The sequence below is a fragment of the Sminthopsis crassicaudata genome, chromosome 3 (assembly GCF_048593235.1).
Source record: "Sminthopsis crassicaudata isolate SCR6 chromosome 3, ASM4859323v1, whole genome shotgun sequence".
NCBI lineage: Eukaryota > Metazoa > Chordata > Mammalia > Dasyuromorphia > Dasyuridae > Sminthopsis > Sminthopsis crassicaudata.
The window spans coordinates 382354708-382379062 of record NC_133619.1 but is presented as its reverse complement, the minus strand read 5'-3'; the positions used below and the strand labels follow the sequence as shown (position 1 = coordinate 382379062).

The 24355-nt window shown below is 32.0% G+C and overlaps 1 protein-coding gene across 3 annotated transcripts in view; it reads left to right on the top strand.

Moving 5' to 3' along the window:
- Positions 1-24355, top strand: part of LRP1B (LDL receptor related protein 1B) — a 2473587-nt gene that overhangs the window by 1695051 nt on the left and 754181 nt on the right. For all 3 annotated transcript variants that reach the window (XM_074301983.1, XM_074301982.1, XM_074301981.1), the window contains 2 exons: positions 3685-3849; positions 4096-4340. In XM_074301983.1, coding sequence (XP_074158084.1) covers positions 3685-3849; positions 4096-4340 — 410 coding nt within the window. The remainder of the gene's footprint in view (positions 1-3684; positions 3850-4095; positions 4341-24355) is intronic.

The following is a 24355-nucleotide window of genomic DNA, read 5'->3' as shown; positions in this document are numbered from 1 at the left end:
GTTTATTTACTTTTCTTAAATGAGTCAACATCCTCCATTTTCCAGATTTTTTTTTTTTACAACAAATACAGGGGAATTCCAAGGATTTAGACAAGGTTGTAAGTGTCCTTGATCAAGTTGCTCCTTTACTATATCTAATAAGGCCTGAATTATTTACCTGCTTAGGGCCACTGTTCTACCCACACTGGTGTAACAATTTTCCATTGAATGGGAACAGGTGAGAGTGCAGGCAGGCATTCAACAGCAGCCCTGCCTAAAAAGCCTAAGTACTCCATTGTAATCCTAACTGTTTTAAAATGTCTCTTCCCCATAGATCGATTTGGATTTTTTCTACTACAAAAGGAGTCAAAACTTCTGTTTCACCTTCAAAAGGGTTGCACTAACTTCAGCTGCTATTGATCCTCCTATGCCAGACATATGGATGTCTGCTGTAATCTTTGGTCAATGACTGGGCCAATTGGCACCTCTAATGACTGTATGATCAGTTCCTGTGTCTACCAATCCTTCCAGTGGTATGTCATTTACATAGATAGGGAGCATAAGAAGGTCAGCTATACCTGCTGCAGTGCAGAATATTCCTGGATTCTGTTGCTGGGAGTCAAAATCTGGATATATATATCTCCAAATTGCCTATTAGGAGTCTGTATCAGTAAATCTGATGCTTCTCCTAGGTGATAAGTTATACATTGTCTACCTGTGTTAGTGATTGGGATATTATCTACACATTCCTCAGTTTCCCATATCAGTGTATGGATGGACACTGTTTTGTAAGCACTCTCAGGAGATGAAATGGTCAAGCCTACTGTGCCTGAAGGCAAGGGATCCATAGGCTGCAGAGGAACAGATTTCACCTTTCCAGGGGATATCTCAGAAGTCCCAGCTGCATACAACTCTATTCTCCCCAATTGTAATCCCTTTCTCCCATCAGGTTGTTTTTTGGCTAATTGATCACATTGGAGTACTCAACTTCTACACCACTCTCTGGGTGTAATGTTGGCTGCTATCATGTTCCAACTGTTTTTTTGCCTGGGGCCTTGGAGCTAGGCCCTGCTTCCCATTTCCCTGAGTCAATTTACATTCTGATGCTCAATAGAAGCCTTTGTTGCATTTTGGACATGGAGTTTTACATCTTGTTCTCCCACCCTGTCTTCTATGTCAGCATTGAGCTTTCAGATACCCTACTTTACCACATTGAAAGCATTGATGAGTCTCTCTGGAAGTCCCTTGCCAAAAGGGACCCTGCTTCTTCCCATGTTCAGATCTTGAAAAGTTTGCATCATAGCCTGGGTACAAAAGGTATTTGTGCCCATTGTGGCACAGCATCTTATGATCTCCTCTAAAGGAGCATCCTTGTGTAGTCCTAGTTTAATTCTTCTACAAACCTCATTAGTATTTTCTCTAGCAAGTTGTCTTATCATAATTTATGTTGCTACATTTTCACCAATAGTTTCTATGACTGGTGTCTGCAGACATCCCATAAAATCAGCAAAGGATTCATTTGGACCTTGCACTATTTTCGTGAAGGCTTCCTCTCTTATCTTGTCTTCCTAGGAGGGTTCCCCATGCTTTGATAGCAGCAGAAGCAATTTGCTTATATGCTGCTATAGAGTAATTAATCTGCTCTAAAGTGTCTGCATAAGGACCTAACCCTGCTAGTTGTTTAAAGGTTGACTGGTATATTAACTCCAGGTTGCCTATGGGCTTGTATTCTATAAAGTTCACTATACTCAGTAAGCTACAGCAAGTTTTGTCCAGATTTTATACGTGTTTTTGCTATAGATTTCCAATCACTGGGGGTTAAAATTTCATAAGCTAAATTCTTTAATAACATCTTAAATATAAGATGATATAGACCCACAAAGAGTGCAAGCCTTTTTCAGATCATTGATAATTTCCAGATTAAAAGAAATGTATCTTCTCCTTTCTTGACCTGAAGAGTTAAATTCTTCAATCACAGGGTATGGTTCTGTTCTCAAATCAGATGTATTCTGTCCTTCCTCTTTAACTTTAACTAGTGCCTTTTGTAATCGAGTCATAGGGGGTGGACAAAGCTGTTGGATTTGTGGTACTTATGGTGTCACTGCCCCTCCCACTCCTCCTCCTCCCTCCACCCATGAATAAATATAGTCTTAAATTACAAACTCAAGTTCTTAGTAATAACTCAGACAAAGATCCCATTCACCATGTTTAATAATGTTTATATTTATTAGGTATATTAAGAACAGTTTTCCAAGGTATCATTTTAAACTAAAGAGAAAGTGTAGTGTGTCAAAAGAATATGAGGGAAAGAACTATGAATGAGGACTATTTTTAGTGGTTAAAAAGGAGAGACTCAACTTTGAAGGATTATTGGTGAAGAAAATGAGATAGAATTTAAAGGATTGTACTTTCAAAGAAGGCTACTTATTAACTCACTATCATAACAACTCATAATATAAAGAAGAAAACATATTTTGGCATTTATAATTTTAATTCATGTCTTTCAAATTGTTAAGAAATAAGTTCTTAATTTTCATTTTTATATGATAAAAGTGGGATAGATCCTGAACTTTATAGATACAAAGTTCCCTGCTAGGTAACCACAAAGATAATTCTTTGATGTACTATCAATGAAATTTTAGCACAAAGTCTTTTTAAGGTTTAAATATTTTTGCCTAATAAGAATGTTCTAAACTTATTTCATGCCTAATTACTTTATCTACAAGCATTGTCTCCCAGAAGCCCTAGAGATGTAAACCATATCATACACACATATATTGCTTGTTAATCTCCAAATCAATAACATAAGATACATAGCCTAAGCATTCAAAAATATTTAAATTGGTTTTAGAGAAATACTAGAGGTTTTATAAGCTATTTTATTAGCTTACAATATGTGGGAGAAGAAGTAAATACAATTACATATGTGCACAGGTATATGTAGATGTATGTATGCAATGGAGTAGAAATTTACTGACTAATCAAAAAAAATTCTGGACTTTTGGTTTCTTGGGCTTTTGGTTTTTTGTTTCTTCACCAAATTTTTGTCAACTCTACTAAGAAGAAATGGCATGGTTTTTATTTCCTCTGTATTTTTGATATGCTTTGTTTTTATTTTCTTCTTCTATTTCTTCTCTTCCCTTTTTACTATCCTTTACTCTCAAGAGAAATCATAAATAATTCAGGAAAAAAGATAATCATGGAAAAATCTCAAATTTATATATTTGTTGAATAATCAGTAATCAACCATTTTAATTACTGTCATAAGCACACCAGTTCTTTAAATCATCAGATTATCATGTTATCATACATATATATATATATATATATATATATATATATATATATATTTTTTTTTTTTTTTTTTTTTTTTTTTTTTTTTTTTGCTGAGGCCATTGGGGTTAAGTGATTTGCCCAAGGTCACACAGCTAGAAAATGTTAAGTGTCTGAGACCATATTTGAACTCAGGTTCTCCTGACTTCAGAGCTGATACTCTATTCATTGAACCACTTAGCTACCTCTATGTTATTATATTATTATTATTCTATCTAAAGAAATAATGCATGTACTAATATGCCTAATATAAGAAAGTTCATATGGTAGCTAGTAATTTATTTATAGATTTGCACTTCTTTTAACTTGATTGACAAACATGCCATTTTAAAAATGGCGAACTGAATAATCTGATTGTTTCTTTCTTGCTAGAATTCTTTTTTGGACAGACTGGGATGCTAATTTTCCTCGGATTGAGTCTGCGTCCATGAGTGGTGCTGGAAGAAAAACTATCTATAAGGACATGAAAACTGGGGCTTGGCCTAATGGATTAACTGTAGACCATTTTGAAAAAAGGATAGTATGGACAGATGCCAGGTAAAAAGAAAACAAAAAATTAATATTCAAATATGCAAGAATTACTAAGAATTTTTTTTTTTTTTTTGTTATTTTTAGGGCTGCTGTTTTCTGGGCATTCTAATTTTTTAAGTTGCAATGATAGGACTATATATAAATTTGGGAAACAATGTTGGTATCATTCATCAAGGGAACTGTATTATTTAATTTTTGTCCTATAGGAACCAGTACTTTATGAATAGATTTTTCATACTTTTCTTTATATAGGTCAGATGCTATTTATTCTGCCCTCTATGATGGAACAGGCATGATAGAAATCATACGAGGTCATGAATACCTTTCTCATCCCTTTGCTGTTTCTCTGTATGGAAGTGAAGTATATTGGACTGACTGGAGAACAAATACATTATCCAAAGCCAATAAGTGGACTGGACAGAATGTCAGTGTCATTCAAAAGACCAGTGCACAGCCTTTTGACCTTCAAATATACCATCCCAGCCGTCAGCCACAAGGTAAGAAATCTGTGTTAATTAATCACTCAAGAAGGTTGGATTTTATTTTGGTTTTAATCTTGAGCTTATGCTGTAAGAATCCAAATTCATTGCTCAAAGATAAGACATATTCATTTTTATTGTGTAAACATAATCCATATATTTTAAGTTGTACTATATTTGGCCTAACATACTCTCTTCTTTGTGCTGCATTCCTCCATCTTTTCACTTTCTTGAATAGAACTGGGGAAAGAATAAAAGACAAAGCAGTTTCTGATCACATTTGTACCACTTCAAAGGCAATGAAAAATAGGTTTTAAATGTTTTTATTTGAATAATAGGTTTTAAATATTTTATTTAAATTTATTTTATTTAAATGTTTTTATTTGAAAACCAGTCAAATTTGAAAAAAGTGAGAATATTTATGGCCAATTGGCTAGACAATGTTGGATTGGCTAGACAGATAGTGTTGGATTCCATTTTAAAACAATGATTATAACCTTATTGCTGGTAAAACTCTTACCTGATCTTTTCCCATATGGTCTGTTTGTCATTTTATAGACACCTGCTAAATCTGCAATTCTTATTTTTAGATTAAATAATGTGTAATATATCAGGAAAACAAAGTGATTGCCTTGATTCATTTTACACAAACTTTTTTTTAAGTGGGGAGACCCAATTTGGAGGAAGTAAAGATTAGTCACTATGAAATAGGATACTTTTGTTTTATAGTTCTTGTACTTTTGCCTACTTTGCCTACTGTGCCCATAAAATCTTGACTTGATTTCTAACAATGCATTAAAAAAAAAAGATATTAATGATCTGTGATATTAATGGTATTGTGAGCTTCTGATGAGGAATTTCTTCTGTAAAAAAAAAGATTAATACCTTTCTATAACTATTAGGTTTCTAGAATCGCCCACTTGACTGAGAAGTTTTCCAGGATCATAGAATGGGTATGGTATCAAAAGTGAAACTTAATCCAGATCTTCCAGTTTCCAAGGCAAACTCTCTATACATTATACTAACTACATTATCTCTTAATAAAGAAAAGAAACAGAAGTAGAATTATATTAAAAGTCTCTGTCACCTTCATATTTATAAAAAAGGACATGTAAATTAATTTTTACTTGCTTTACCTATAGAAGGTTTACTTATCCTGAAGTGTGATTTTACTTCTAGAAAACTTGCATTTCTTTTCTCCATCTTCTGGGCTAACTTTGAAAATCTTTCCCAAGATAGGAAAAAGGGTTTCTAATTTTGATATGCATTTAGAAATTTTTATAGGGAAGAAACCTTATTTCCTGAATGAAATACACTCGGTTTTCAATTTGAGAATGATCAGAGGACATTCTGTTCTTTCATATTACAAGGATCACTAACTGTATTGCAAGCATTGAATTATCTATACTGTTTATCTGCTTCAGTGAAGTAGGGTAGCCATTGTTTTTGGGGGGGGAAGTGTGGGAACATATCATATGCTTTATTACCAAGGACAGAACTACAAGGAATATAATGACAAAGGATTGGAGTTAACACAACTACAATAATATTAGGGCTATCTGGAGAATAATAATATGAGTTTCTTGAAAAATGATAGGTTAAAAATCCTTTATATACAGTGCTATAAAATTGAAAAATATTTTCCTATAAATTAAATAAATAAAGGTTAAAAATACTCATTGAAGTTGTCTGTTTCTCCAAGTAAGAAATTAATGAGGTTTCTAGCACCAAGGATGCTTACAAATAGGCCTTCAATGCACACATACATTTTCATCATGTAGCTAAGTGAAAGTTTATTATTATTATTATTAATAAAATTTTGCTCTCAATGTTGTTTTACACATGTCAAAAGATTCATTTAATGAAATGCTAATATGAATTATTTAATTGTTCTTTTGTGACTTGATTTATAGCTTTTAGTTGCATGACTGTGCACAGAAATGATACTAGGTATTAAGTACACATTTGAGGAGCTTTCTTAGATCACCTTGTAGGATAAAATACCAGACACTCAGATCCTTTCCCAAATTAAACTGCCAAGCTTTCCTATTCTACTGCAAAGAGGACAATTTTGTTGGGCAGGCCACATTGTTCAAATGCTAAATATATGCTTGCCAGAAAAGTATTTTATGGAGAATTCACACGGGGCAAATGCTCACAAGGTGGTCAGGAAAAGTAATACAAAAGACACTTTCAATATTTCTCTTAAGAAGTTTAGAATTGATTGTACAACATGGGCAATACTGGCACAGGATTGCCCTTATCAGAGAAGGTGCTATGCTCTTTGAGCAAGGCAGAATTTAATTAGCCCCCCCAAAAAAACACAAGAAGTGGCAAGTCCAAATATTCTTAAGGACTATTTGTATCCAATTTGTGGCAGAGCATTCAGAGCTCATATTGATCTCATCAGCCATAGTCAGACACATTGTAACTTGACTCTAGCATAGTGATGTCATTTTGGTCCTTTTTGAGAACAGAGAACACCAACCAACCAACCAATTTTAAAAGTGTGTTTCCTGGGGCAGCTAGGTGGTGCAGGGGATAGAGCACCAACCCTGAAGTCAGGAAGACCTGAGTTCAAGTCTGGTAACAGACATTTACAGATATTTAAAACTTTCTAGCTGACCTTAGGCAAGTCACTTAATCCTAATTGACAAAAAAGAGTATATTGCCTTAAAAAAGCTATTTCCATTTTTTTTTTTAATCTAGAAACTATTACTCTGTAGTGTGCTTTCTAGGGTCTCACATTGGGATGCCAAATGCAGTGTCCAAACTGCCTCTCTGCAGGATCTCTGTACCAGCCTAAGTCTTTGGTCTTGGAGGAGGAGTGATGAGGCATCCATGGATGGTCAAAGATGGAGCCCATTTATTTCAAGTTCTCTCAGTCTTAAATGCCATAGTACAATTACATTACCACAGAACACTGAGCATGTGTTAACTATAAGCAATTAATATGTAAATGTCTCTTTATTGCAAGTATCTCTGTTTCAAGTCATGCCACTCTGACTTTTCAGGAAAGCTGAGATACCCCCATGGAGAGATAAGAGCCCACTTAGACATTGTCAGCAGGTTCCCTCTGGGCTGAAAGGTCTTATATCACTGTCTGTGGTCCTCTACATTGCCTGTTGCTTGCAAGAATTGGTTTTGTGTGTGTGCTTCATAATATAACACCTAAAATCCATCCTGACACATGAGCCATGAGGGGTATGTAATCCTGCTATATTCCCCCCAAAAAACAAACAAACAAACTGAGGATAATAGTGGATTGCAAATTCAGTATAAATTAACAATTAGAAATGGAAAGCAAGAAAACTGATTTAATAAGACTGCATGAAAAAGTGTAATATCCAGAACTAGGAAAGTAATAACCATTCTGTGTTCTGGCCTTGTCAGAATATATCTAGAGTATTGGAATCAATTCTGATTGTCATGTCTTAGGCATAATATTGATGCAGGAAATTACTACAGTGGTGAAGAAACTAAGTTCCTTACTTCATGAGGATGAGCTGAAGTAACCATAGTTGTTTAATCTAGTGAAGAAAAGATTCTGTGGATAAATGATTTCTGTCTTCAAGTATTTGAAATATATTTCTGGGAAGCAGAATTAGACTTGTTATGCTTGGTTCATGAAGGCAAAACTTCATACAGTGTGTGGAAATTGTACAGAGGTAAAAGTAGGCTTGATATAAAAAAAAAAAAAAAGGACAAAACAAAACTTTCTATCAATTAAAATTTTTCATAAGTGGAAAGTGTTGTTTCAAGAGATAGTGAAATTCCCCTCAATAGACATTTTCAAACAAAATCGGAATAATTATTTGGCAAGTATGTCAAAAAGATTCCTGTTTGTTTATAAGTCTAATTACATAGACTCTGATATTTTTAAATCACTGATTTAGATCAGTCTTGTCAAACACATTTATTCAGTTCCCTATGAGAAAACTGAGATTCAGAAGAATGAAATAATTTACCCAAGAATGCACTTGAAGATCTTATGATCCTATGAATTGTAATAGTTGGCAATGTCCCTAGATTTAAAGATTGTTCTTGTACTCATGAGCTTAAAATAGTAAAGTTAACCCTTTCACATTGCAGAGGTTAGGGGCATGGTATGATCTGGAAAAAAAAAATTTTTTTAATTTTTATGACCCTCCCTTCACACCAGAAAAGTCTGATTTTTTTTCCTTTTTATTTTATTTATAGTATAAATTATATATAGTATAAATTATAGTATATTTTATTTATAGTATAAATACCTTATTTTGAAATTTGGGTTAAATATTTGGTAATAGGATCTATGTCATTTGATGGCCTTTGTGTGTCATTTGTGATTTCTACAAAACTTCCCCCAAATTCACATTTCATTTCTTATGCTGACCAGCAATATATAGAAACAGCAACAGGAAAACTTGGGATATGGAAGGGATAGTTGAAGCTGTATTATATTTTTTACTAGAATGGCATAGGTTTTTCCCGGTAATTACATAATTACAAATCACAAAGAAAACATGTATGCTGTTTTATGAAAACCATAAAGAAATAATGAAACATGCAGCTATCAGTTCATTCTAACTTCTTCCCACTTATAATATTTAGAACCCTAGAAAACAGTAGATTATTGAAAACACAAATGAGGAAGCCTTGGCAAATCTAGTTATCATTCTCTTATCCACAACCTAAAGTGTTCTTCTAAGAGAGGAGACTATAATTTCTGAGTGCTGTATAAAGCTCATGATATAATGTTCTTGCTTTGAATGAATAATCTACACTTGCCCTATGATCTAAACACAGAACATTATATTCACTAATTCACATTTTACTCTCTTCTTCTCTCCATGAGTTTGTCAGAAATTCTACTTTTCCTCCTTATCCACCAAAGTCATTTAACTCTTTCTGTAGGATATTCAAAATTAACCATTTCTTTCTCTCATTATATAGTCTTTAATATGTATCAAAATAAACCCTGTCTTCATCACTAGACAGAAGTCAGCTCAAGGATTTGTTCTTCAAACTTCAGTTCATGTTTGTGCCCTGTTGTCCTTTACTTTTGTGAGTTGTTTAAATATTTTTCATTATACTTTCCCCCCTACATTTCCTTAAACCTAGATCATCAATCTTTAGAATGTAACCCTCCTTTCCAACCAAGAAAGGGTAAAGGAGAACACTGAATGGCATTAATAACTTCTGTCAAACATCAAGAGTAAAATCAAGTTCTACAATCTTCCACTTAAGGCAATTCTTATCCAGTCTTTAAAAAAAAAAAAAAAAAAAAAGTGAGCAAATCACATGTCTCTTGTGTTTCTAGCAACCTGAAAAAAAATGTATCCTATTTACATTCAACAGAACATCATAAAAAAAGAAAGAAAAAAAAAAAAAAAGGTTTGACAAACTAATTAAAACCATTTTAAATATCAAATTTTAAAATTTTTACTTGAGGAGTCCATGTGAACAGAGTCCTGGAATTGGAGTTAGGAAGACCTCCATTTGAATATTTTGATCAGTATTAGCTAAATGTCCCTGGATTTAACTTCTCTCAATCTTGTTTCCATATATGTAAAATATAAATAAGAATACCTCTTTATTCAAAAGCTTTTCATGATCAAATTAGATATCTATAAAGTGTTTTATAAAACCTAAAGGACTATGTGAATATTAGCTCTTATAATTAATGATGAATAATATTGTTTATGTATTCTTCATTTGAAAAGTGACTATATTTCATTACTAAACTGATAAATGGTCAAAGGATATGAACAATTTTTAGATAAATAATAGATAAATAAAGCCATTTATAATCATAAAAAAGTGTTCTAAATCAATAATTAGGGAAATGCAAATTAAGACAATTGAGATACTACATCACACGTCTCAGATTTGCTAAGATAACAGGAAAAGATAATGATAAATTTGAGGGAGTAATGTGGGAAAAACTGGAACCCTAATGCATGGTTGGTTGAGTTGTGATATGATCTAATCATTCTGGAGAGCAATTTGGAACTATGCCCAAAGGGCTATAAAACCTTTTTATTCTACAGTTTCACTACTGGGTGTGTATCCCAAAGAAATATTAAAAAAGGAAAAATGTTTATAGCAGCTCTTTTTGTAGTGATGAAGGAATGGGAAAATGGCTGAATCAGTTGGGGAATGGTTGAATAGTTAGGTATAGGAAGGTAATGGAATATTATTGTTCTATAAGAAAGGATGAGCTGTCTAACTTAAGAAAAACTTGGATAAAACTACAGGAACTGATCCTGAATGAAGTGATCAGAGTTAGGAAAACAATGTTCGCAGTAACAAGATTATGTGATGGCTAACTATAAAGGACTTGATTCTTCTCAACAATGTAGTGATTCAAGGCAATTCCAATGCATTTGGGGTTGAAAATGCCAATCACATCCAGAAAGTGAACTGTGAAAATTGAATCTAGATCCAAACATAATATTTAACTTTTTTGGTTGTTTGTTTTCTTTCTCATTTTTTTTATCTTTTTGGGCTGATTTTTCTTGCATAACATGACAATTTTGGAAATATGTTTAAAAGGATTATATATGTGTATAATCTATATTAAATTGTTTGGGGTGGGGAGGAAGGGGGAGAGAAAAATTTAGGACACAAAGTCTCTCAAAAATGAATGTTGAAAGCTATCTTTACATGTATTTGGAAAAGAAATCTATTGAAGAAATAAAATTAATTGTTAAAAGTGACTATAGAAGGATTTTAGATGTGATAGGATAGAAAAGTCTTTGTCTTTTGTTTTGCATATTTTGCATGACCAAAAATAATAATCATCATGTGGCTAGCTACTAGACTCTAAAGTATTAGCTAGGTAGATCTGTTCACAAGGTCATACATAAGGTCCTTTCTTTATGGTAGAAACATGTTAGATGTAGTGAGACTGACAAATATGACCAATAAGATGCCCTGAAGAACAGGATGTCAATAAGGAATTATATGACAGAAAAAAATGGACTGGTCATGTGATGAAAACTAAAGATGACAAATGGAAATCCAATGTATTCCAGTGGTAGCTTTGTGATGTCAACAGAAATTAAGGAAGCACTTTCTTAATGTGTTATATAAACCTTTTTATATTAGATCTCTGCCTTCTGGGAAGATGACAGAATAAGTCAGAGTAAAAAAAAAAAAGTCACACTTACCCTAAAATATAACAGTAGATATTTACTATCTCAAATTGAGAATGTCTCACAAAAATGAATGTTGAAAATAATCTTTACATATATTGCAAAAATAAAATGATATTGAAAAATGTAATATCCTTAATTTGGTTTTCTGGAGGTCTTTGGGCAGCCTTCATTTCAGTAGAATAATCACCACAAGAGTAGCCAGAGGTTAAAAGTCCAAATTCTTTATTATCTCTTTCAAAGTCTTGTCTTCTTTCCTGGGACAGGTTAGCTTTCTTAAAGGTTTTCCAGAGTCTTGGTTTCAATGGAGAAAATGAAGGAGGAGAACCTACCACCAAGGTGGTGTGAGATGGGATGAATGAATCTGAGTCCAAGTGCTTGTGCTTTAGCCTCCAGTCTGCTTGTCTTCCCTAGCTCTGAATCTGAGCTCTCTCTGTCTCCCAGAAGAGCCAACAGGAGCCTAATTAAAGGTGGAAATGAATCTCTCTCCTTGGCTCTGAAAGCTTGGCTTATATGCTCTACACTGAGTATAAATCAATCATTATATCACTAGGAAACCATTATTTATTATTTATTTATTTATTGTTTATTATTAAATCAATCATACTGAACTTAGAGAACAGTTAAGCACTATGCTAAACTAGATAACCATCCTCTCATCAGTTCCACTTAGTACCTTATAAGAATCCTTGTTTCAAGTTCATAATAGGAAAGGTTTCAAGCCCATAATAGGAAAAAGTAAAAATTTTAAAAGTGACTATATAAGAGTTTCAGATGCTATAGGATAACAAAGAAAACAGTCTTTGCCTTTTATTTCATAGTTTTGCATAACCAAAATAAAATTAATCTTCAGGTGATTAGCCACTAGATACAACACTACTGTGCTATAAGAAATGATGAACTCAATGATTTTAGAAAAAAGCATGGAAAGTCTTATATGAAATAATGAAAAATGAAATAAGAAGAACCTAACTTTGAGTAAATAAGTTTTTTTTTAATATTATAACTACTCAAATTAACTACAAAGGACATATGAAGAAAAATGATATCTGCATTCAGAGAAAAAAGTGATGAAAACACATATGTATAGAAAAAGTTTACATGTGTGTGTGTTTGTATATGTATGTGTGTTCCTCCTAATGGTAACCATCTCTGGTGGAGGAGGGAAGAAAAAAAATTTACTTGATAATTTTGTAGTATATCTGAAAGGAATAACAAGCAATACATAGCAGATTTGTATTTCATGTGTAGTCATTTTAAACATTTTTGCTGTTATGAAAATAATAAATTAATAATAATAAAATTAAATCAAAATATTAAAATTAAATAAAAAAATTATATAGATCTCTCATGATAACCTTTTAAAAGAACATAGACAAGAGTCACATCAGATAGGAAGACATTTTTGGATTGTGGTCTCCATTACTGGAGGGAGCACCCAAATCAATGTATTTGAGTATCTGTTTCAGTATCTGAGTTTGAGTATCTAAGCAAGATAAATCAAACATGGAAGTTTCTGTATAAAGGAAAGCACAGTAGAAAGCAACAGAAAATATGTCATATTAGAGTCCACAAATCTAAACTTAACTCTTATTTCTGAGATGTACTTAGTAAGTAGAGAACAATTAATTTCTTAATATCTCTGAGCAATCCATTTTCTTATCTGTAAAATGGGTGTAATAATCCTTATGATATATCTCTGATAGGTTATTTTAAGCAAAGTGTTTTTTATATAATGAAGCCCTAAAACATGTTATTTTATGATAGAAAATATAGTCATCATAAAGAATTGTAAGATTAAAATTCACTGTCAACTATTTTATAAGTATCCAAGTCACCATAAGATATCCAAAAAGAATTATAAGATATAGATCCTATCCTCTGATCTTGTTGTGGTCTTGTTGTAGGAAGACTTAAACCCATATAATACAAAAGATTCTTTGGAATCAGAAGACTTAAGTTTGATAATCAGCTCCATCCATTATGAATTGTACTCTCATAAAACTATAACAACACTTGTATTACATAGGTTAGATGATTACTATGAAGAAAGCACTTGTAAAACTACAAAGCATTATTTACCATGTAATAATGCTAAAATATTAAATTGAGATTTTCAGATTATTAGTTTTATAGGAAGTGATCCTCAAGGGGTATATTGATTTCAAACTTAAAACTGAAGAAGACTTAAAATGAATTATATTTTCAGTTTTTTTAAAAAGGTTGGAAGCTTTCTTGACAAATAGAAAATAGGTTGCTTTGGGCCTATAAAAATGAATTCTTCAGATTCTTAGGATTGTCAGATGATTGAGTTTGAATATTTTAAGATAAGGGACATGGACTAATCGATCACTGATCATCAATTATTGAAAAGCTCTGGAGTTTATGACCAAGAATTTAAATGTGAGATGTAGCAAAATTAAAATCTTTACTTATTTTTGCACAGCTCAATGTAGCCATAGACTTATACCTATGCCTTTGGGGGTTGGGGGGAAAATATATCTTTTAACTTATTCCTAGGTTTAGCTGACACTTTAGCACTTTTAACTTAAATTCTTTATTTATTGGCTTGTGGTTGTGCTGTCCATTTATCTCACTTAGTTGGTAGTTATAGCTTCCTAATGATTAAGTAGAGAGAAGAGTGTTAAAGAATGCTTATTAAAGAGATAGCTCACTTAAGGGAGTATATATCTTGTGTGCATAATGAGAGAATAAAGCATTTTTCTTTGAAGCTGAAAATGAGGAAAATAAATTATGTACTCTAATATTTAAGCACATACATACACATGTAAACATATATTTTGTTTATCAATAGAATAAAGATATCCAGTAAGTGAACTATAGAATATTAAAAGTAAACAATTAGACAATTTTTAAAAAATAAATGCTTATTGAAGCATTAACTGGAAGACATTAGGTCCTTTCTAGATCATAAGATCCTGGAGAAGGTTTTCGATGAACACAGTATCTTGCATGAATGGATACCAAATAAATATTGTTTTATAGTTCTGGAATTCTTTTAAAAAGGAGAGAAGGTAGCAACTTTCTTCTTAGTCTTTTGCTTGTCATTATCACAAATCTGTCACCTCTGAAAGAAGCTTGTTCATTCATATTGATACACCTTCTTGAGTTTGTGATTCCTACTCTAATGACTTTCCTCACTACTCCATTTACTATTGTTGTTGTTATATTGGACTCAAGTAATATACAAATTTTTTCATTGTTATTTTCAAGATCCCATGATGTATATTATCAACAGTTTCCTCTATTATTTTATCAAAAATAGTTGAAGCTCATTTCATACTTTAGACTACAGGAAAATAACTTTTCTTTCTTCTCTTGCATTCTGTGATTTTATATTATCTTAGTTCTTCTGTTCCAATAATTCTCCAGATATTCTTTCCTTTCCTTCTTCTCTGCCTCTTCTTTTAAATGTGGGAGTCCCTCAAAGATCTATCCTCAGTACTCTATCATTTTCTTGAAATTCAGTCTATTATTCCCAATCACTTCTGAGCCCTCTTACATCCTCAAAGCACAAATTATCATCTCTTCAAGTTAAATATTCTTCCTAACTTCATTTTATTTCTTTATCTCACCCACCCACCTTCTAGTCATAGGATTATTGAAGTACAAATTAAAAATTGCAAAGCATTAGCTCTCAAAAGATTCAGTGATTTCCAAAGGTAAAAAAAGTTGTAAGAATTATAGTTGGCATTTGAAGTTAGATCCTTTAGTTTCAAATCCAATGATGTATCTGCTATCAGACAAGTTAAAGACTTTGACTTTCATTCCTTCCTGTCTTAAAGTTTTAAATTGCCTATCACTGAATACTGTTAATTTTTCATTCAAAATATTTCTTCTTTCTATCTCTTCCTTTTCATTTGTGTTCTTATTGTCCTAGTTCTGATTTTTGCCTCTGCAACCTGGTAATGATCTTTTCTTCCAAGCAAACCCTCAACCATAACACTCAAGTAAAAGTCTTACTTGTCCTTCAAGGTTTTGCTTAAAACCTTTTTCCTTCACAATGTCTTTTCTGATTCTTCCTCACAGAAGGAATCTCATTTTCTTCTCATTTACATAACACTTTGTTTTATTTCTCTGTGCTCTTTTTAATAATAGATTTTTTTTTTTTTTTTCAGATAGTGTGGACTTTAGATCTGGAACAAACTCAATATAGTCCACTGACCAAGCAAGGATTACATATATAATTATTGGCAGTGGCCAGGTTAGATTTTATATTGTAATAGACTGGATCTGGCTTAAACTGATAGTGTGATAATCTAAATTTAATATTGGAGATTAAATGAGACAGACATGAATCACTGGAAGTTGGTTCAACTGGGCAAAGATACCTAGAGTTGTCCGTGGTGACCTCTTAGTCAGTTTTCAGTGTCAGGTTATAAATCTTGTAGCTGTTTTTACTCAGATAAGAAGTGACTTCAATTATCTGAGCTTTTACTTTCTTGAATCAATCAAAGCTGGTTTTGTAATGCCAGAGAAACTGAGCAAGATAGAGATTAGAGAACAATTTAATAATTTATTTAGTGGAGAGATTTACCAAATGGATCCATGGTTGGTCCCAGGGCTGAAGGAGACTATCTTCTCAAAGAATCCAGCCCTGAATGTCAGATACAAGATTCTTTTATAGGGTTACAAGAAAGATGACATAATGGGGGAGGTACCTGGGTGGGGATGACCTAATGGAGGAGGAATTTAGGATGAGGATGACATAATGGAGGCAGGCACCTAGGATGACAAATGGAGGGAGATACTGGAGAGGCTCCTGATATTCTAATGATGTCTAAAATGGATAAAGACCTTTATCCCATCAAACATTAAGAGGGAATGATTATAGCTTAAGGTCTAAGATATAAGACCTTTATCCTAACATTAATAGGGAATGGTTATTGCTTCAGGCAAAGTAACAGAATAGGGCAATTAGGGAAACTGGGTCAGGACATTAAAAGGGAACTGTAGCACAACAGTTTCAATATCTTTTAAGGACCAATATCCCACCACATGCATATGGATTTTTTTCCCCATTATACCACATTGTCTTATAGCTTAATTATTTATGAAATTATTCTTGTGCATATATGTGTTTTTGCTTTTTTAATGTTATAAAACATTTAAATTTAAATTTGAGGGTTAAAACAGCATTTTTTCTGCTACCTAGCACCTAGTACCTAGTACCTAGCACCAGACCTGGAATATAGTAAGAATTCTACACAAGGGGAATTGATTAGATGAAATCCTAATGAATTTGAAGAGTTCCTTTATCAAGTCAATGTGAGTACAAACCATAAGTCTCTGCTTTAAAGGCATGTGAGTGGCACTCTCCCAGTAGAATAGGATAAACCCACTTTCTGAATAAAGAGAACTTTTGATTAGGTTCTAAAAACTGGCTACATCTCAAAAGATAGGCTGACTGGTGTTCAGGAAAACAAATTCTTATTGGACTATTTGTCCCTCTCATTAGATTATGTGAACTGAGCATTTTTTAAAAGCCTCTTCACCTTTTTCCTGTTCAGGAGAGAGCCCAATGTGCATTAGAATGGACTTAGAATGGAGTCAGGGTTGGGATTTGATGGTGGTCAGAGTTGCACAGACAAAAGGGAGCCTATGCATTCACACTGTCTCCTCTTTGCCAGGAACCTTTCATTACTGCATTAGTGCAGAGGCACATAAGGGCTCAGCTTATACTTACTTAGACTAAGAGAAAGAAAAAAAAAGCTTTCAAATATAATGTCCAACTCAAGTGATGGCAGCAACTAGGGCACTGGTATTATTTCTTCAGAAGCAAGTGGAAGAAGCAGACATGTCATCACCTGTATCACCTGATAGTTTGATTCAAGGATGGTATTTACAAATTCAGATCCCTCTATACAGTAGGGGAACATTGTGATTTTCTAGGAAAAGTAGCCTTCTAATCAGTAATGTAGCCTTTACTCCTATTTGATGATTAATTTTTTTTTTCATGAAATTCTCAGTTGTTTTTTTTTCCTCCAAATGAATTTTGTTATTATTTTGTCCACATTTCTAAATTAACCTCATGGTAGCATGATTAGTGTACCAACATCTGCACATTAAATTAGGATGTATAAACATTTTAATTATGTTGGTCTGACCAAAACATGAATAGTGAATTAATTATGTTATCACAATGATTTAAGTACTTCTTTACTTTTGTTTGGAATGTTTTATAAATATATTCATATGTCTTTATTCTGCCTAGCTAAATTGATCCCCATTTGGGGACTTGCTATTTGCTATTTCCTCCCTAATTTCAGTATTGCTACATAGAATTTCTATTGACTTATCAATATTTCAAATAGGAATATTAAAGAATATGTGTTTCCTAGTATCATGTAATATAAAAAGTAAATTAGAATACATGGTGAAATACAGAGTAATATTTTTAAAATTGAAATTTACAAAATTAAACATACTTTTTTCAGTCTATAACAAAAAATAATGATAACTACAAGGAAAATAAGTAAATATATTGCCTTAATTGAAGTCTTAATAACACTCTGAATCATTGAATCAAAAAATAAATTATAGAAATAATTAACAGCTATGTAAAAATGATATTAAAGCAAAATTTTTATATGTAGCTAAAGTAGTCCTCACAGGAAAATATTATGTCTTTGAGAAAAGACATTAACATATTAGAAAAATATAAATATTGAATTTAATTTATAATTAAAAAATTTAAAACAAAAATAAACCTATAATCATTCTCAGAGGAAATCTTGAAGATAGGAGAAAAATAAATAAGATGGAATGCAAGAAATTATAATTTATTATTACAATTTTATGTTATTTTAAACTTTTATCATTTTAAAAAAATCACTAAAACTGTGTTTTGAGAAAGTAATCAAACCAATTACCAAAATGAAGTCAACAAATCTTTTTTTTTTTTGGCTGAGGAAATTGGGGTTAAGTGACTTGCCCAGAGTGTCTGAGGTCAGATTGGAATTCAAGTTCTTCTAACTTCAGAGTTGATGCTCTATCCACTGCAGTACCCAGCTGCTCCCAAGTCAACAAATATTTAGCTGACCACAAAAGAAAAGGGAGAAAAATCAAGTTAATCTACATTTTTAAAAAACTAATATTTAAAGTATAATAGTGAAGGTTTTTTTTGTTTGTTTCAAAAATGCACAGTTATGTCAGCAAATCTGAGGACTTTTTAAAAAATAGAAGATTTATCTGCAAAAATATAGACAACCTAAAAGAATACAATGTGAAATAAGAACATTACCCCCAACTTTAGTATAGCAAATTAAACTAGCTACAAAGGAGCTACATAAGTTGGAGGACAGTCAACTGAATTGACTTTGTAGGTGAGTGTATTAAATATGTAATTAAAAATTGTCTATATTATATAAAATATTAGGAATATGTTTAGTTTTTGTTTGTTTGTTTTTTACCTAAACCAGGGAAAGAAAGTGAACTATAATCTAAAATCACTAATGAATATACATTTTTTTAAAATCCTAGCAAAAAAGATAACATATATATAGAAGTTTTTCTTGTTAGTAAGTCTAATCATTATTTATTATCATAATAGTTAATTGTACAAAGAAGGAAAAGCTCCTATCAGTAAATCTTGGCATCTGAAGGCATTGTAGTAAGTTCCTTTTGATCATTAACAAGGGATAGAAACTAAAGGAAACTGCATTAAAGATTCTTCTTTTTATTATGGTTATAAAGTTAGAATTAAAACAGAAGCCATTTCTTAAATTTTTATCTAAGTGAACATTGCTATAGCATGAATACTGAATAAATAGCTTGTGAGATTTAAGATTAAAAAGACTTCCATTTACAGTCTGACAGTTTTTTATCACCCAATTTTTGGGGGGTTTTAAAAAAAGGAATGAAATGTTCAATAGAAATTTTACCATGTTAATGCAGAAAAATATCATTTCAGTTTTAATATCACATATGATGACCACAGTTGTTTATGAAGAATTTTAGTGCCTCACACAGATGTCCAACCTACAATATTATGTATTACTAATTTAATACAACTCAAACATCATTCTATAAAGATGAATCTCAAATTAGCTGTATATTTTGGGGATGCTTATTTGGGAAGGTGATTGGGAGAAAAACTGAGGCAAGATCGAGATTAGAGAGTTTTTAATATTTTATTTGAAAGGAAGAGATTTGCTGGGACCAAATGGGTCTATGGTTTGGTCCCAGATCTGAATGAGACCATCATCTCCAAGAATCCAGCACCAATGTGAGTGTATATATATATATATATATATATATATATATATATACACACACACACACACACACACACACACACACACACACATACATGTTGCTCAGTTACAGGGATGAACTGAGGCAGGGGCAGAGTTAGAGCCCTAAGAGCAGGAAAGGGACTATCATCAATCTATTTCTGACTGGGTTGGGGAGGCATTCTGATAAGTAGGGAAGGGCTGGGGTCATGATGTCTTAGACAGAAGATCTTTCTCCTTATCTGGATCATCATGATTAGGAGAGAGAGGTGGTATTACAGAACAGTTAGGAACTGAGGCAGAACAATTCAGGGATTCCAAGGCAGGACAATTTAGGGAAACTGAATCAGGGCAATTAGGGAAACTGAGTCAGGACAATAAAAGAGAACTGTGACACAACATATCTATCCAAAAAAAAAAAATGTTTACATAAAACCATTAATACAAATAAAACAAATTAAATACAAATAAAATTATTCAAATAAAATGAGGAATATATTATAATTTGCTTTATAGTGCACAAAATTTAATCATTTAATAAATTGTTTTTTAAAATTTTATATTCATAGCAAAAACTAGCCATAATGTCATCATAATATATTGCTACTCATAATTCTTCTCAACTACTGAGATCAGTATTTTGTCTTTATAATAATTATAACAGAAAACTGTTTTATATAAATAAGAGAGTGTGAGAGGAAAAAAAATTATTGCTTAGTTTAATAAACTAAATAACTATTCAAATATAAAACAAAAAATCAGGTTCAAATGCTTGTTTTATCATGTAATTAAATAAAATGATTAATAATTATTATCTAGGTAGAGTAAGACCAAAAGTATCATTGATTGTCCATGGAAGTTGATTCTTTTCTCTGTTCATATTTAGAAATATAAAGGTCCTTAAAAGAAAATTTAAATTGTTTCCAAAGCTCAAGGAAGTGATTAAGAAGCATGTCTTTACTTATTCCAACTTCATTTGTAATGAAGTTTTATTTTAAAAAAATGGAAAATGGAAAAAAAATATTTTTGCAAACTTATTATACATAGTTTTAAATTCTACATAAATACAATCACCTTATAATTTAGAGAATACATTTGAGAACTAGAGATTGATATATTTAGAATATTCTTTTAATATATGCCAAATATTAAATTTTAGAAGAATATTTCTGTTATAAAATAAATTTAATCATCTTTATTGTGACTACTCATAAAAACAGCAATTTCTTCTTTTTACTTGGAATGAGAAAATTAATATATTTGGAAGAATAAGGAAGTACCAAATAGTCTGCTTTTATTATATGAGACAATAATGAAAGAACCTTTCTTTTAATAGGCTAAGTTTTGATTTTATGAAGTTAGTTACTCTTGTTACAATATGGACAAATATATGTGAAAGATTAAATGTGCCTTAATTGCATGAGAGGCTACCCTTTTCCATTAATTTTTGTGGCCCTATATTTCATCTTGACATCATTAAGCATCAATTCATTGCCCACATTATTCAATAGTAGTATTCTCACATTATTCAAGGAAGACTCAAAGATATGAGAAAATATTCCTAGTCTATCCTTGCATGGATATCAGGGATTATATGGTGTTTATACATTGCACACATTTCAGACTTTTTCAATGTAAAGATCATTGTGGTTACTTTTCACACACACACACACACACACACACACACACACACACACATAATCTGTCATATAGCATAGTTTTCAAGGAAGGTAATATGAAGGACAACATAGGTGATGTAAGAAACAGAAAATGCCAATAAATAAAATAAAAACTATCCTATACAGAACATGAGAATCATTTTAATTTTAAATCTTTTTAATCAATCTACAAATAACTTATAAAAATTATATTATTATATTGTACATATTTATATTTGTTTTCATATAGTTACACATTTTTTTCAAAGCAATATATTTCATCTAAAATCAAAATGTAGTCAGCTATACATATACATATGTGGATATGTGTATGTTGAGAAAAAGGGAGAGAGAAAAGAGATTTTCATTGCAAGATAACCTACTAAATCAAATGTCAGTTAAATCAACATTTTAAAAACTTTTTATGCCATAATTTTGGGAAAAAAATCAATTCAAAAGTTGAACTGCTCTGCATCAGTAAGAATCATAAAACTGTTAAGTCTAATATAATCAAACATTTCCTTTAGGTCATGAAGAAATGTCTCTACTTCCATGATGCCAAAACACAAAAATAAATAGGCTCCATCATAAAAAGTTTAGAGTTGTGTTATCACATATTAATTTTTTTCCTGTTCATTTCATCAAGAATACTATGGATTACGGATATACATATTGGTACTTTGATAGGCATCTCGAAGGGCAGTACTGAGCACATTACGTCGATAGAAGTAGATCTTAGAAACTCTCTTCTACCTTGTAGGCCTTTTTTTCAGATCTAATTGGAGCAGTAGCAGAAGATAAAATCTGTCCCTTTGCTTAACACCTTTATTTTTGACACCATCCTCAACCAAGCCTCTCCTCTTTTTTTCCTTTTGAAACCCAATTTGTCATTAAAGCATAGAGGATATGACTCTGTAATTTCCCTTAAATCTATTTCTTATCCAAATCCCTGCTGCCAATACTCTGGATCAGGTTCTCATTATCTCTTGTACAGACTACTACAATCACATGACTGCTTCACTACTGTCCCTGTCCTAAGTTGATCCTCCTTTTGATCCAAGTTACATATATTCCATGTAATCATATCACCTCTTTCATCAAAACCTTTTCCCATCCACCAGGTTCATCAGTTCAATCCTCAACCTATATCAAAGCCCAATTCAAATAATATTCCTGTTCTTTCAACTAGAAATGATGTCCTCCTTCTCTGATTTCCCATAATACTTTGCATAATTCATTACACTTTCATATTATACTTTTAGGTGTAGTTATAAGCATACATGTTTCATTTCTCATATGGATCAATAAGCTTTGTGAAGTCAAGGACCATTCATTCTCTTCTTTGCATCCCTCATGGCACTTGACATAGGGTCTTTTGCAGGCATGCTTAAAAATATCTTACATATTTATAGAATAATATAATTTACCAAGTGTTTTATCAGTCATGTGCTAGGAACTCAAGATGTTGTCAGGCTTGCAAACATATGAATCTAGAACTACCACTATTTGCAGCTCTAGAGAAAAATAATCTTTCTACATCAAGGAGGGAAATGATCAAAGGTAATTTGCAGAGCTATTTGAGATTTCCAGAAATCAGTTGGATAGATAGATGGTTTTGGTTAGCTGGTGATAGCATCAGAAATTCGTATTGGAATCCAGTGAGGATCAAGGAAGATATAGCCATTCAAAGGAAAGAACAGGGTACTAATGGGGATGGGAATGTAGAAAGAGAAGCAATTCCTCTAGTATTTGTTTAGGGTCTCCTCTAAATTGTCATCATGCTATAAACTGTTCTATGGAGTGTCTGTTTCTGTCATAGTTCTTTATTTTGCTATTCTAGTGACCATTTGTCCACCCCACCCCGAGAAAGCATACCAGTTCAAGATAAACATAGGAAATAACTTTGAGTTTAGATACAGTCTTGAACTGCTTATTAGAATTATACTAGGTAATCTTGCTTCCCTTTTCCATTTGAAAATATTTCTCTTTCCTATCCATAGTTGGCAGTAGCAGCACTTGTCATGTATAACACTATCCTATTTTTATTTCCACAATAATCCAATTCCATTAGTACAATTCCATTTTACAGATTAAGGGAAAATACTCAAAGACTTGAAGTAATTTACCAATATCAACCATTTCTCCCAATTTAACAGTATTTTTTTTCAATTATATGTGAAGATAGTTTTCAATATTCACTTTTATATAAAATTTCCAAATTTCTTCTGCTTTCCCTTTTCCCCTCTCCTTTTCCCAAAACAAAACAACATGACATAGATTGTACAATCATATCATATTTCTACTTTAGTCATGTTGTGAAAGAAGAACCAGAATAAAAGGGAAAAACTATGAGAAAAAAAAAAGTGAAAATAGTATGTTTTTGTCTGCATTTAGACTTCATAGTTCTTTCTCTGGAAGTGTATAACATTTGCTATCATGAGTCTTTTGGAATTGTCTTAGATCATTGTATTGCTGAGGAGAGTTAAACCTACCATAGTTGATCATCTCACAATGTTGCTATTACTATGTATAAAGTTTTCCTGGTTTCCTGGTATCAGTTCATGTGCATCTTTCCAAGTTTTCCTGAAATCCACCTGTTCATCATTTCTTTTTTTTTTTTTTTTGTATAATTTTTAAATTAATTTTATAATTATAATTTTTTGACAGTACATATGCATGAGTAATTTTTTTTACAACATTATTCCTTGTATTCATTTTTCCAAATTTTCCCCTCCCTCCCTCTACTCCCTCTCCTAGATGACAGGCAATCCCATACATATTAAATGTGTTACAGTATGACCTAGATACAATATATGTGTGTAAATCCAATTTTCTTGTTGCATGGTAAGAATTGGATTCCAAAGGTATAAGTAACCTGGGTAGAAAGAGAGTAGTGCCAACAGTTTACATTCAATTCCCAGTGTTCCTTCTCTGGGTGTAGCTGTTTCTGTCCATCACTGATCAACTATAAGTGAATTAGA